We start from the raw sequence: 11,856 nt of genomic DNA, 5'->3' as shown, positions 1-11,856 counted from the left end.
CGATCATCCAATTGTATCACAAGTATAGGTAGACTAAAGCTATTATTTTAGCGATGATTAGAAATCAAACAACACCTGAACAAAGATAAAACTTTCATCGATCGCAGGAATGATATTCCGTCTTTCCTATCGGAGCAGAGTAAAAATTATGAAAAATTCGATTTACAATTTCTCGATAATTACCAAAACAATTTCTCTGCATAATTTTTACGCTTACATAATCATATTTTCATATCATGAAATCATATTTTCCAGGACGGACAAGATGGAGGAGGAAAAATTCTCCGGGGTACAAAATAACGACGAGAACCGGTGTATTCAAAATTTGTTTTATGTTAAACTTACACCAATCACACTTTACAACAGATTGCATTCCTTCGTAGATCAACTTGGGGAATCATCCGCGTGCAATTTTCAACGTTTCTCCATTAACGTTTTTTAAACACCGAAACAATTTTACATACAACGTACTAAGTTATTTTTCTCTTCCTTTAAAAATCCTTTACAAATCTTTTAAATGATCGAAAATACCCAACAAACGTCACGCAAGACGCCACACACAGCGGATGATTTTGCGCACCGGATCCAGCAGGGTCGAGCTTAAAATCACTTCTATTTTACAGCCATCGATGTCGGTAAGTTGTTAGTAAGTACATACGATTCATTTTTCCTCCCGTTATCATTCTATTAATTATCTAGTTGCTCTTCAGCCACCTCCAATACGATGATCGTATTATTTACAAATTTTCACGGCTATTCGTCATCAATAGGCCATTTTTATATCTCTCGGAGATAGTATCTCGTTAACATCAAGACGAACTCCTCCGAACGTGTTTGCAATTAATTAGAAAAGACACGAAGCACGGATTGGACGCTCGGTCTTACAGATCCGCGACAATTCTTCAAGAATTGTTGAACGACTCTCTGGATTCCCGATGTTTGTTCGTCAAGAAACTTCTTTTATATATAATAATCTGACAGGGCTTCTTCACGGTCCTCGTTACGAACGGGAAGGTAATTATCGTACAAAGTATCATGGTTTCTTTGGCTTCGAGGGATACGCATATGCTGCCAAAGAATGGAATTCCTTGAACGTTTCCTCCTACACAATTCATTTTATTACTCGACTATGGTCTTCATTTGGAATACGGTTTGGTATTTGTGGGATTTTGTTCTATGTAGGACCTAGGTCTGGCAGTTTAAAGAGGGAAGCCTATGCGGATTGGCGCCGTGATTTCCGTTTCTGACGGCCACGCTTCGCTTTATCGTGTGACAAATAATGGTATATTTCCCGTCTCCTGATCACAGGAATCCTTTAATGGAGGAAAGTAGGCGTAAGGATCGGTAGTGTCTTATGTCGAACGTCTTTTTTCTCGTTTACCGAGTGTATGGACTGTCTTTTCTAATTTTACCACCTTGAATGCCGTTTCTATGCTTTATTCGATGGTACGTCTTTGCCTCGACCTTTTTGTCGTACTTAATTTCTTAGTAGAAGTAACAGGAAATGAGGGTTTTCGTTAATCAGATAGTATAGGTTGAATATACGAGCGAAAGCTTACAAAATCTTCTTCAACCATCCATAACTCGAAAACTAATGTACGTTAGACATATATTCAGGTGGCGTTTTTTATTTATATTAGCGTGTTGATTCCCGCTTGAAATACAGACATGCGTTTATAATTCACTCTGTATATACAAATTTTTATTGGAAAAATAGGAGTATTCCTCGGCTTATCGTTTAAGCTCATAACAAGGAAATTAAAATATATGTATAATAATTAAGATAATTGATATTAGGATAAAATTCCTCCAATATTCTAAATTATCCTGCGATATAGAACACTTTAAATAAGACGCGTAATTTATAATCGCTAAAATGAAAAATTAAATGTCAAAAGCACCTTAGAAAAATTCCGGAGCATCGAAAAGACACTCAAAGGTGGTAGGATTAGACGAGAGGACGATGCGACGATCTCGATGCCCGCCATCGAGATCTCTCAATAGGAACGCGCTCGGTGTTTACACATGAAATCGTACAACAACGAGTAGAATTACAATTGGAAAGGCACTTCGAACGAAAAGTATGGCATCGAGCTACGACCAGGCATCGTGTAACGTTAAAAAATCGCGCTCTGTATATCTTTGAATTGACCTTGTTCATTTTACCTTCCTGTATAATCTGTCGTACATAGTCTCGTACAAATATCAAATACTCTGCCTATAACATTTTCGTACCAGGGAGAAAAACGAAACCCAAGAACATTTGTGTCGTTGTGCCTTCAACGTCCGGCAAGAATGATAAAGCCAGTGAAACGCTCGAATACTTCCTTCCCTTTCTTCTGTAGAAATAAATTCTCCAACTAGGGATCACCAAGGACTTTCAATTTGGCTTCTTGACTTCTAGGAGGAATTTCATCGTCTTCTTCCACTCTCGACGATTGCTTCTCTCGAGTACTCCGCACTAGGTCGTCCTATGTCTCTCACGTGACGTCCACATCTTCGTGGATCGGTTCGTAGAACGAAAATCGTTATCGAACGACCGATAGTTTCGAGAGGCTCGGTCTCGTCACGGTTAAAACGATCAACGAGCTCCTATCGACGGTGATGTTGCAACGATCTACAAGCTCGGCGTGTTCTAGCGAAAGTGGCGGGCAGAACCACCTCGTGTAACGTCTTCCATTCACGCAATTATCGTGTCTACGCGTACAATTCCAGGCGAAGGCGATTATGTTCGGGCTAGCGAACGGTCAGAGACATTTGCCGGGATTCTGGGAACACCACTGCGGCCACATGGCTTCTGTTTTCAATCCACGGCTGGTTAGAAGCTCCATGTGTGCGGCTAGCCTCGTGTACACGCTTTCGTCTGTCGAGTAACCGTTGGTTGGCATGTCGCTCCTGTGTATAACAAAAATTTATTTCGTGATTATCGTTATACGAAATTGAATAAAATTTGAAGAAATAGCTAGTGAAAAGACAACATGTTCCGATAATTGTAATATCACGGAGTTTAGAAAAAAGACTTTAAAACGATGTTCGGTATCGATCAACGTAACGTTCTCCTTTGATTTAAATCTTTTTTCGACAGAGATACTTAAGAACATATAAAGTTTCAATATTTCTTTTAGATATATGGCATTCTTTTATCACAGATTTCTCTCTTTTATCAATCGAATTATCGAAAGAAGAGTCTTCGTTTATCTACATTTTAGATTGCCAATACTCACCATAATCTCTCAGCGAGAGCAGATGCCCTGGGCCATAGTCGAGGTCCCAAGGACGCGTCGCCGGTCTGCTCGCTCCAAATAGCTGCCTCTCCGCCCAAAACGAGGCTAAAATGTTGCTGAGCGTAATCTCTCCAAGGTCGATGATTGTAAACAGTTTGCCAGGTACGATACTCGCCACAGGCGGCCTCTCCGATCTCCCTCCATTTTCCAAATCCACAATCCAGATACCACGTGTCCACGTGAGAAAGAATCACCCTGAAACCGTCTTCTAGAAGATCTAGCGTCTCCGGCCAGTTGCTACCTCCCCATGATTGGATCACATGAATCTTTGGATCGAAGTACATGGTGATGTAAGGCCTCTTTGTCAGCGGGGAACTCCACAGAATCACAGCCTTTGGCGTTTCATCGTGGTTGGCCTTCACCAACCTTTGCAACATCTTCGTTTCGAATTCGGCCCACATAGCATGGTGATCGGTCATGTTCTGTGCTTGCATCGCGGCCGTGATGTTTCCGTACTGTGCCCAACAATCCAGGTTCACCTCGTCCCCGCCAAGGTGCACGATGTCCCGAATTTCGGTCAGGTCCAGAAGCTCCCTGTACAGCCCCTCTAATATTCGATAGGTGTGCTCGTTGATGGGATTCAACTGGCCGCAATTCGGCTCGCCGCAATACGACGACCATGGCTGCTGATCAACGCAGAGAGCCAGCTCCCCGTAACCGTACTCCGTCCCTGAGTAAATTAACAAGATCAACGCCGGCCTGAGATGAGTTGATGATGCGTTCAGGTCCGACTGGTTTGGTCATTTAGGATATTACGTGTTTTTTTTTTGTCGGACGTTTCGATAATGAAGAACAGTGCTATATCGATTACAGTTAAGTTAATAATAAATAAAAAGAAAAAGGTTTAACAGACGAACAAAGATGACGGTAGAATTTTAAATCAGGCAAATTTACGTGTACGTTAATCCTTTAGGTTCAATTCAAACATCGATTACTAGACCTTAGATGATTATGCAAAATTTATATTTATGCAACGAAAAGAATGAATCGAGCTCTTTGAATTTTACCCTTCTGTATATTTGCATCTTGGAATTTCCCATGAATGCACAAAAAACTGCAGTCTCATTAGTAATTAAATTACATTGTGTCAGAGATAGGCAAATCGTGCAGACATTTCTCAGCGACAGTTATGTATCCACCCTTTATTTCTCCTTTTTCAACCACCAGCATTCGAGCCGCAGCCTATCGTCTCAAACCAGACATATCCTTCCTGCAGCCGTACAATTCCACCCTAAAACCGTTGAAAACTCACCCCATTGCCAGCCAGCGCCAGCATGTGCCGGAGAGTCGATCTCGATGAGTACCCTGATGCCGCGGATCCTCGCGTAATCCGCGAGATCCTTCACATCATCGGGCGTATAGATCTGATCTCCGCTATAAGCGCCCCATCTGGCCATTTCGGGGAACTGGGCTGAATCGAAGGGGAAGCTCTGCGAGTCTGATAGGTGCCAATGGAAAGTGTTCAACTTCGATGCCGCCATTCCGTCGATCACGCGTTTCAGTCGCTCGATGGGAAAGAACTGTCTTCCCGTATCGACCAGCAAACCTCTGTAGGGGAACGTTGGCTTGTCCTCGACGGAAGCGCGAGATAACACTCGCAAGGCACCTTCCCTTCCGGCAGACTCGTCCCACCAGATCATTTGGCCAAGCGTTTCCAAACCGTGTCTAGCGCCGAAGAAACTTTTTCCTGTTATTTGAGCTTCGAGAATCTTCCCCTTAGGCATCAGCTCCAGGGTATACGACTCGTCCGTGTCTAAGTTCGGCCCTATCGCTCTGCCATTTCCGGCGGATAGGTAGACGACGAACATGTCCACCCCGGATCTGCTTTTCGCGTTTGGCACCTTCATCAGGCTTCTTATGTTACCTGAAACAGGCGGCCTGAGTGTCAGTAGCGATATCGTGGTTTCAAACGTGCGGTAAATGAAGTTATTTATCTAAATCTATCAGTAGCGAAGTTTAGTTAACTCGGGTAGTTTGTAAACTTTTCGCCGCTACCGATAGCGAAAGACGTCTGCATGGCTGCATATTTGCGTTGACTATAAACGTATTGTTGTTGACTCTGAGTCGATATTCTTCGCTTAAAAAGAAGAAACGAAAAATACTAATTAGCTTCTGACTCGCAATCCGACTCGGAGGATATTCAAAGATTACGAGGAGCAAACGATGGTTTGTATTTTACATAGTCGACTGATTTAGGACCTAAATTATATCATTTCGATGACAATAGTTTGGGTATAAAAGTTGCTTCGAATACACGTTCGACAGCGTTAGATGCATTTTGCTTCCACAGAAAAGTGAAATAAATTCATTGCCGAAGCAACGAAACGTGATTACGTCATGTATCATCGACGATCCACAGTCATGCGTTGCGTCATTCGTCGCTTTGTTTGCACTTGACGCGAAAAGAAGGTCCAGCCACAACGCACGATATCGTTCTACAACACAAAGCGTCCAATATTGCGAGCCTTGGTCCCAAAATGGTTAATAAATGGTTAATAATGTTCCGAGACTTTCGATCGGGGACATCCTTCAAAATTCAGTCCATTCGTGAACAAACTCTTTGTCATAATTTGTCGGTAAAAAAATATAAAATTATATAATAATATTTGGTGAAAATTAAAAATTGAATCTTCACCGATGAAAACATCCTTGGCGTGCTCCAACAGATTCTTCGTCTCCTGGTCGCTAGTGTTCACCGTGACGAATTCGATTTGCTGCAGGTGTATGATCACGCTATCTTCGCCCAGGAACACGTTTCCTGTCGGTCTGGGCCAGAGAAGCCTGGTGTTTCCGCCGCAGAGGGCGATACAGCTGGCCAAGGAGGTCCTCGAGGATCTGACCGCTCTCCTCTCGCATCTTCCAGCGACGCAGGCCCAGGACCACGGACTCTGAAACGTTCTGCGATCCAACAAGAATCGTTAGATTTTAAAGAAGACATCGATTTGCCTTTGTTTTTCACCTGTTATCCTAACTTTTCCTTGGAACGTCGTATTTTACGATACTTTAACAAGCACCAAATGGATAATTTGCGATGAAACATAGCCAGACAAACAGACAGGGTTGGTAGAAGCGGTACGAGTCCAATGGTAGGGGTGAACGTACACGAGGGTGGCTTTTATATTTTAATGTCGGTATTTTCTTTCTCTCGTTTCTTCCTTCGTTCTCTAAAACTGTTTCTCATAAAATTATGGTAATTATATCTGAACAATGTTCGCAAGCTTTATTGGAGAAACCGATTTATTTTGAGATACGACGATCGTCTCGAACATTTGTATCAAAAGGATCTTGAGATTTATGCGAAAAAGATACAACGCGTAAAAAATGTTACGTGAACGAACAAAGCCAAATGAATATGCGATGAGTTAAATGGCGTGTTATTATTCGACGCGGTTAAAAATATATATTTTTTGCGAGTGAGATGAAAAAATACCCCGACAGTAAAAATTGTATGAGAAACACAACACGAGGAACTGAGTGCCAGGTGACGTGTGCATACAGGAAAATGGTGCAGTGCTGGAGGAAAATCGAAGAAGGGAGAAGAAAGACCGTGATAAAGATTCATAAGGCGGAGAACTAAAATCTACGGGCGTAGAAATGATTAACGAATAACCGATCGATCGATTCTTATAAACCTCGAGTGTCCAGTGAAATTCAGTAAAATTGAAAACGAAAACTGTTACCCGAGGGAAGGAGGTAACACTTGGACATAATTTCATTATCTAAACCTTCTATCTCTTTAATGTGGTTTCATATTTATCGAAAGTAACTATACCACAATTACATTTGCAAAAACTAAAACCGAAATTGATTTCTCTTCAACTGAGTTTCGAAATTACTTGACTCGGTGGACGCGTTAAGAAAGAATTACAAAATGGAAGAAATACATTTCTACTCCAGAGCTAACGATAATTCGTTTATTTCGCTGGAATTTCGTTGATTCTAAGGATTCATAGAGAAACGAACATAAAAACGTATACACGAAGTTCGTTATTAATTTTTTGAGATTGCGAAATTAACGCGAGGTCTGAGAGATCTATCTTCAATTTGGTAGACGACAAGACAGAAATATTTGGAAAATAACCGAAACAAGGATCCAGCACGAAGATTAGATAAACGTTTCGGATAGATCGGGAGATTCTCGGAAGATGGGAAATGCAAGTCGAATGAAGACGAGGATCGAGGCAGTGGCGTGTGAAGCACAACCTGAAATATATGTTACCATCGAACAGATAACATCAGCCTGATAAATATTCATGAGACGCTTAATTATGAAATTACAAATATTCGTGAAAGTCTTGGTATAATATTAAAAAAGGAACCCTGGATATTATACTCGTATTTTTCAAAGAATCTCTCGTTAATTAAAAGGCGTAAAAGCTGGATAACGACGTGTTCACGACTTATTCATGATTCCTACAAGTATTATTCTGTTTCCTGAAACGTGTATGGTGTATAAATGGAAGTACGTCAATTATGGCTTAATTTACGACAAGATGTAATCCTATCCGTGTGGATAAGAGCGAAACGTTAAAGGGTGTAATTGTTAATTTGTAATTTCACAACCGTTGAAAAATACGTGTATATACAGATTCCAATTAAATAAACCGTCTAGGAACAAGTCACGCAATGACGATCATTTATTTGCGTTTCCTGGCTGGGAAATGACGAGAACGTTGCAACGGAAGAGACGATTGCGATTCACGAAGAGAGACAGTTTTTTTTAAATACTCTTTACTGTTATATCGTGCAACCGTAACACTTCTATAATTACACAGAACGATGTAAAGAATTGATTTGTACGTACGAGAAAAATTATACGTGGTTCCCCTTAACATAATTGTTGCAACTAATAACTACCTTGTATTCTTGGAATTTTATCCTCTTTGTTAGTCTCTATTTCGATATAGTCCGTATTTTAATAATTATCGCAAACGTACCGTTCAATTAATGTTTATTGGGTAAAGTCGTTCGATAAATATTCTGTTTACTTTTGTAATTGCAAGTAGTTTTGTCACGACATATTTCCAACTGAAATAACCGAATTGACGTAACACATGCGTCAGCAGCAACAAGTATGTTAAAAAAAGGTACTTTGTAACTGCATCGATGTATGAAGGTAAAGGTAGTGCAACAATATTGAATATGTAAACAACGTCTAATTTTGATCTCTGACTTTTTATTCTATTTTTAAACGTTTTAAGGATATACGTATCGCCGTTCCAATGTAATAATGACGTAAGTGAAAATTTCGAGATAAACGCGTTACCAGTCTCACGCATATCTAATTTCTCTACTATAAAAGTTTCATAATTTTCCTGGCCACCTCATATCGCGGTAACGTCGTTATCGAGATATAAATAACCTTGTTGGCTATCGCACTTCGTAGCAATAACGATAAGTGAGATCAAGAATGTTTATCGTAATCTTATAAAACATTTCCTTCGTCGTTTAATTCCAACTTTCGTCAAATAAAATTACTTTTCCTCGTCTCCAGAAAAATCATTTTCTCGCAGTTGCATAATCGTTGCACTGGAACGTCGATGTACGTATGCAGTTTTTCCTGGTTGCGTAAAGCACGCAGTATTTGCTTATTCGTACAAATAAAATTGACAACGTATCTACGATAATGACAATCATAGACGAATTAAAAGTTGCCAAATATCCGAATACCTACAATCACGTTACATTCAAAGATTTAAAAATCCGCTTCTCCTTCATACATAATAATCGAACACGACGACTACTATGAAAAGATCAAGTCAGATTATTCAAACGAAATAGTCAAAGGTTGAAATGAACGGATAAATGAACATGCAGAGAACACGAAAGAGAAGCAGACGGGCGCCAGCTGGTGTCCCAAAGAACAGTCGATGAAGCGGATGACGGATCATCCCCCGAGGGAAGAAGAAAAATCGCGGATGGTGTTTGGAGATGGAGGACAAAATTCTTGGGCAGAGGTACAAAAAAGAGAAAGCTTTTTAGCAAATACAGGCATCTCTCCGGGTCCAGGAAGACGTTACCTAGGCTCTTCCAGATACTCGTAGAGCCGTTCCTCGGGTTTCTTCGTGCTTTCATTACCGACCAGGAAAGTAACCAAGCCTCGTTGCAACTCCTTCAGTCTTTGACGTCGATCACGGTTGTGCGGGAGGTAATGAACGAAACGAGATATGCGGCAACAAAAGGTACAAATAAAGATTAAATAAATAACGGCTTGTCCGTTTTTCTGGGGGGTATGGGAGGGATTCGTGGAATCGTAAGAAGCAAAGGAATATAAAATGGTTCGCGAAACTACTCGAACATTTGCCATGAAAAATTTTTCCGAATATACTACGCGGGTTATACGAAATATTTCGAAATTTTGTCGATATATCGTAATAAGTTAAAATTTGTTCGTGCTTCGCATAATGCATATCCGTAAAGAGTTTCTGCGATAAGTGTTATGTGAATAATTTCGTGGGTTACTTTGTGCAATATTTTCACGCTATCAGCAATTTTTTCCATCGATAAGAAAAAGAGAAAAGGACGGAGTTTCACTGTGTTTCGCATGCAAAAAAGATGGCCTCGATAGCTTTCTTTAATTTGTCATGATTATCGCTTAATGAGAAGGCCACGAATTGTTTCCAACTGATAGCTACAATTTTCTATTATAAAGGAAAAGTTAAGTAGAAAAATTGACTAAATGTACCGTTTTTATAACGCGTTCCTATCGTGTTCTTATCAACAACCCTTCACAGAAATCACATTACAGCTGTTAATCTAAACACATTCGTGGTTTCGTCATTACGTGAAATCAACGATAAATTAAGAAACCAAATCAAGTCGTCGTATTACGTATAAGAAAAAAAGACAATAAAATTTCGTTCCTTCCTATTTTCCTTTAAAAACCAATAACACGAACATCGCGTATATAAATAATTGGATCAATAATGGGAACCGATAAGGACGAGAAACGAAAATAAAAAGGACGAGACGTGACTGGAAAAAAAAAGATTTAAAAAAAGATAAAAGACCGAAACCTTGCATTCTTTCTTTCTAATTAGATTCGCGACGACTGTTGGGAACGATAAGATCGTCGTCGGCGTGTAAAAGAATGTTCGATCGAATGGCGCCGATCCGGGCGTCTCGAGAACGGCATGGCGACCATGTGAAGCTTAATAGGCGATAATAGGACCGAGTATCGACTCGTTCGCCTGGCTACCCGGTGCATCGTTATTATCGCGTACTCACCGTCGTGACGAGAACGGTTGGAGAGAAGCAAGCGGCGGAGCGTGCGCGTACATGGCGATGAGGAGGACCCCGGTCGTCAGGACCAGGAAGAGGAGGATCTTCCTCATCCATCCGCTCGGTACGCTGCCCACCATCCTCGACAGTCTGCAAAACAAATTAATTGCAACTCGTTATTATTTTCGCGTGATTGAATTTTTTCGAGTTTCCTCTTGCGTTTTATTAATAATAATTAGCGAAGAGGTGGATCGTTATGTTATGTTTCAAGTAACTGGAAAATAAAGACTATGAAAGTAAAATAAAAATAAATATCAGTAGGTGTCTTAATGGCTCGAGGTATATATAATATCGTTCTTTTTATGCTATGGAATCAAGATGCGAATTAATCGCTTGTGTCCGAAAGAAGAATTTTAAAAGTTACGATAGTCGAATTCTTTGAGCCGTGAAAATGATCTTAACGAGCAAATATATACTATTAAGCAAATTAATTAGATCAATTCAATTCTTATAACACAGCGATGTAATAAATAACACGATGAAATAATCTTTGCAATAAATATCAATGTTAAATATTACGGAATAACAGGTGAAATAAAACTACTTTTTTCGAATTAGCAAAGCTCCGTATCTCGCGCCAATACAAAAATAAATAAAGATATTTAGGGAAGATATAATCCAAACAGAAAATTTTATGAATAGTAGTACTTTTATATTTTATATTAGATGGTCCGAAAAGTTTCTTACGTTTTATAAGGAAATAATGGATGCACAATATTTACCGTTTTATCTTATTTCATCGAATTACGTATGATCCATTTTGTTCTATCAAAATGAAGATCACAATGAAGTTCGACAGATTAGGTTTCATGTTTGTATAAAGATGCGTTGTTGTAAAACACGTGTCTGAAAAAGAAAGACACTTTTCGGACAACCTAATAGATTATTTGCACGAGAAATACGAGAGTTCGTGAAATATTGATTTCTAAAATTATCGAAGGTAGAGTGCGGTATCGCATCATATTGACTGTATATATCGTACATATTTGCTTTTATATAATATTTACTTTGATATCGATTTTTTTTCCTTTCCTTTAGATTACTTAGATTTTTACACTATAGTCGAGGATGTAAATTATTTATCGAGTGTATCTTTCGCATTTGTGACATGGATAAACATAACAGTGTTTGAATTGCTTCCAAGCTATTACCCGATGGAACGTTGCCTATTAAAATAATTTTCTAGCGAATCTTAGCGATTTATTTTCTGAGAATCGACCGACCATTACACTTTCATTTACCGTGGTCATGAACGAAGCCATAAATTGCGAATCTCGGTGAGTCGGCTTAC

At 39.7% G+C, this 11,856-nt stretch overlaps 1 protein-coding gene across 4 annotated transcripts in view; it reads right to left on the bottom strand.

Annotated features, from left to right (window-relative positions):
- Positions 1-313: 313 nt before the first annotated feature.
- LOC117233990 (probable beta-hexosaminidase fdl) overlaps positions 314-11,856 on the bottom strand; it is a 39,120-nt gene continuing 27,577 nt past the window's right edge. For 3 of the 4 annotated variants that reach the window (XM_033494768.1, XM_033494770.1, XM_033494767.1), the window contains 6 exons: positions 10,512-10,655; positions 9,305-9,403; positions 5,920-6,182; positions 4,537-5,148; positions 3,225-3,954; positions 314-2,895 (listed from right to left, as the gene is read on the bottom strand). In XM_033494768.1, coding sequence (XP_033350659.1) covers positions 2,748-2,895; positions 3,225-3,954; positions 4,537-5,148; positions 5,920-6,182; positions 9,305-9,403; positions 10,512-10,655 — 1,996 coding nt within the window. In that variant the 3' untranslated portion in view covers positions 314-2,747. The remainder of the gene's footprint in view (positions 2,896-3,224; positions 3,955-4,536; positions 5,149-5,919; positions 6,183-9,304; positions 9,404-10,511; positions 10,656-11,856) is intronic. The other variant, XM_033494769.1, reaches the window with a different exon arrangement.

This window comes from Bombus vosnesenskii, unplaced genomic scaffold (genome assembly GCF_011952255.1).
Source record: "Bombus vosnesenskii isolate JDL3184/JDL3185 unplaced genomic scaffold, Bvos_JDL3184-5_v1.1 scf7180000013302, whole genome shotgun sequence".
Taxonomy (NCBI): Eukaryota; Metazoa; Arthropoda; class Insecta; order Hymenoptera; family Apidae; genus Bombus; species Bombus vosnesenskii.
Note: the sequence above shows the minus strand (reverse complement) of the source record. Positions and strands in the feature narration are given on the sequence as shown.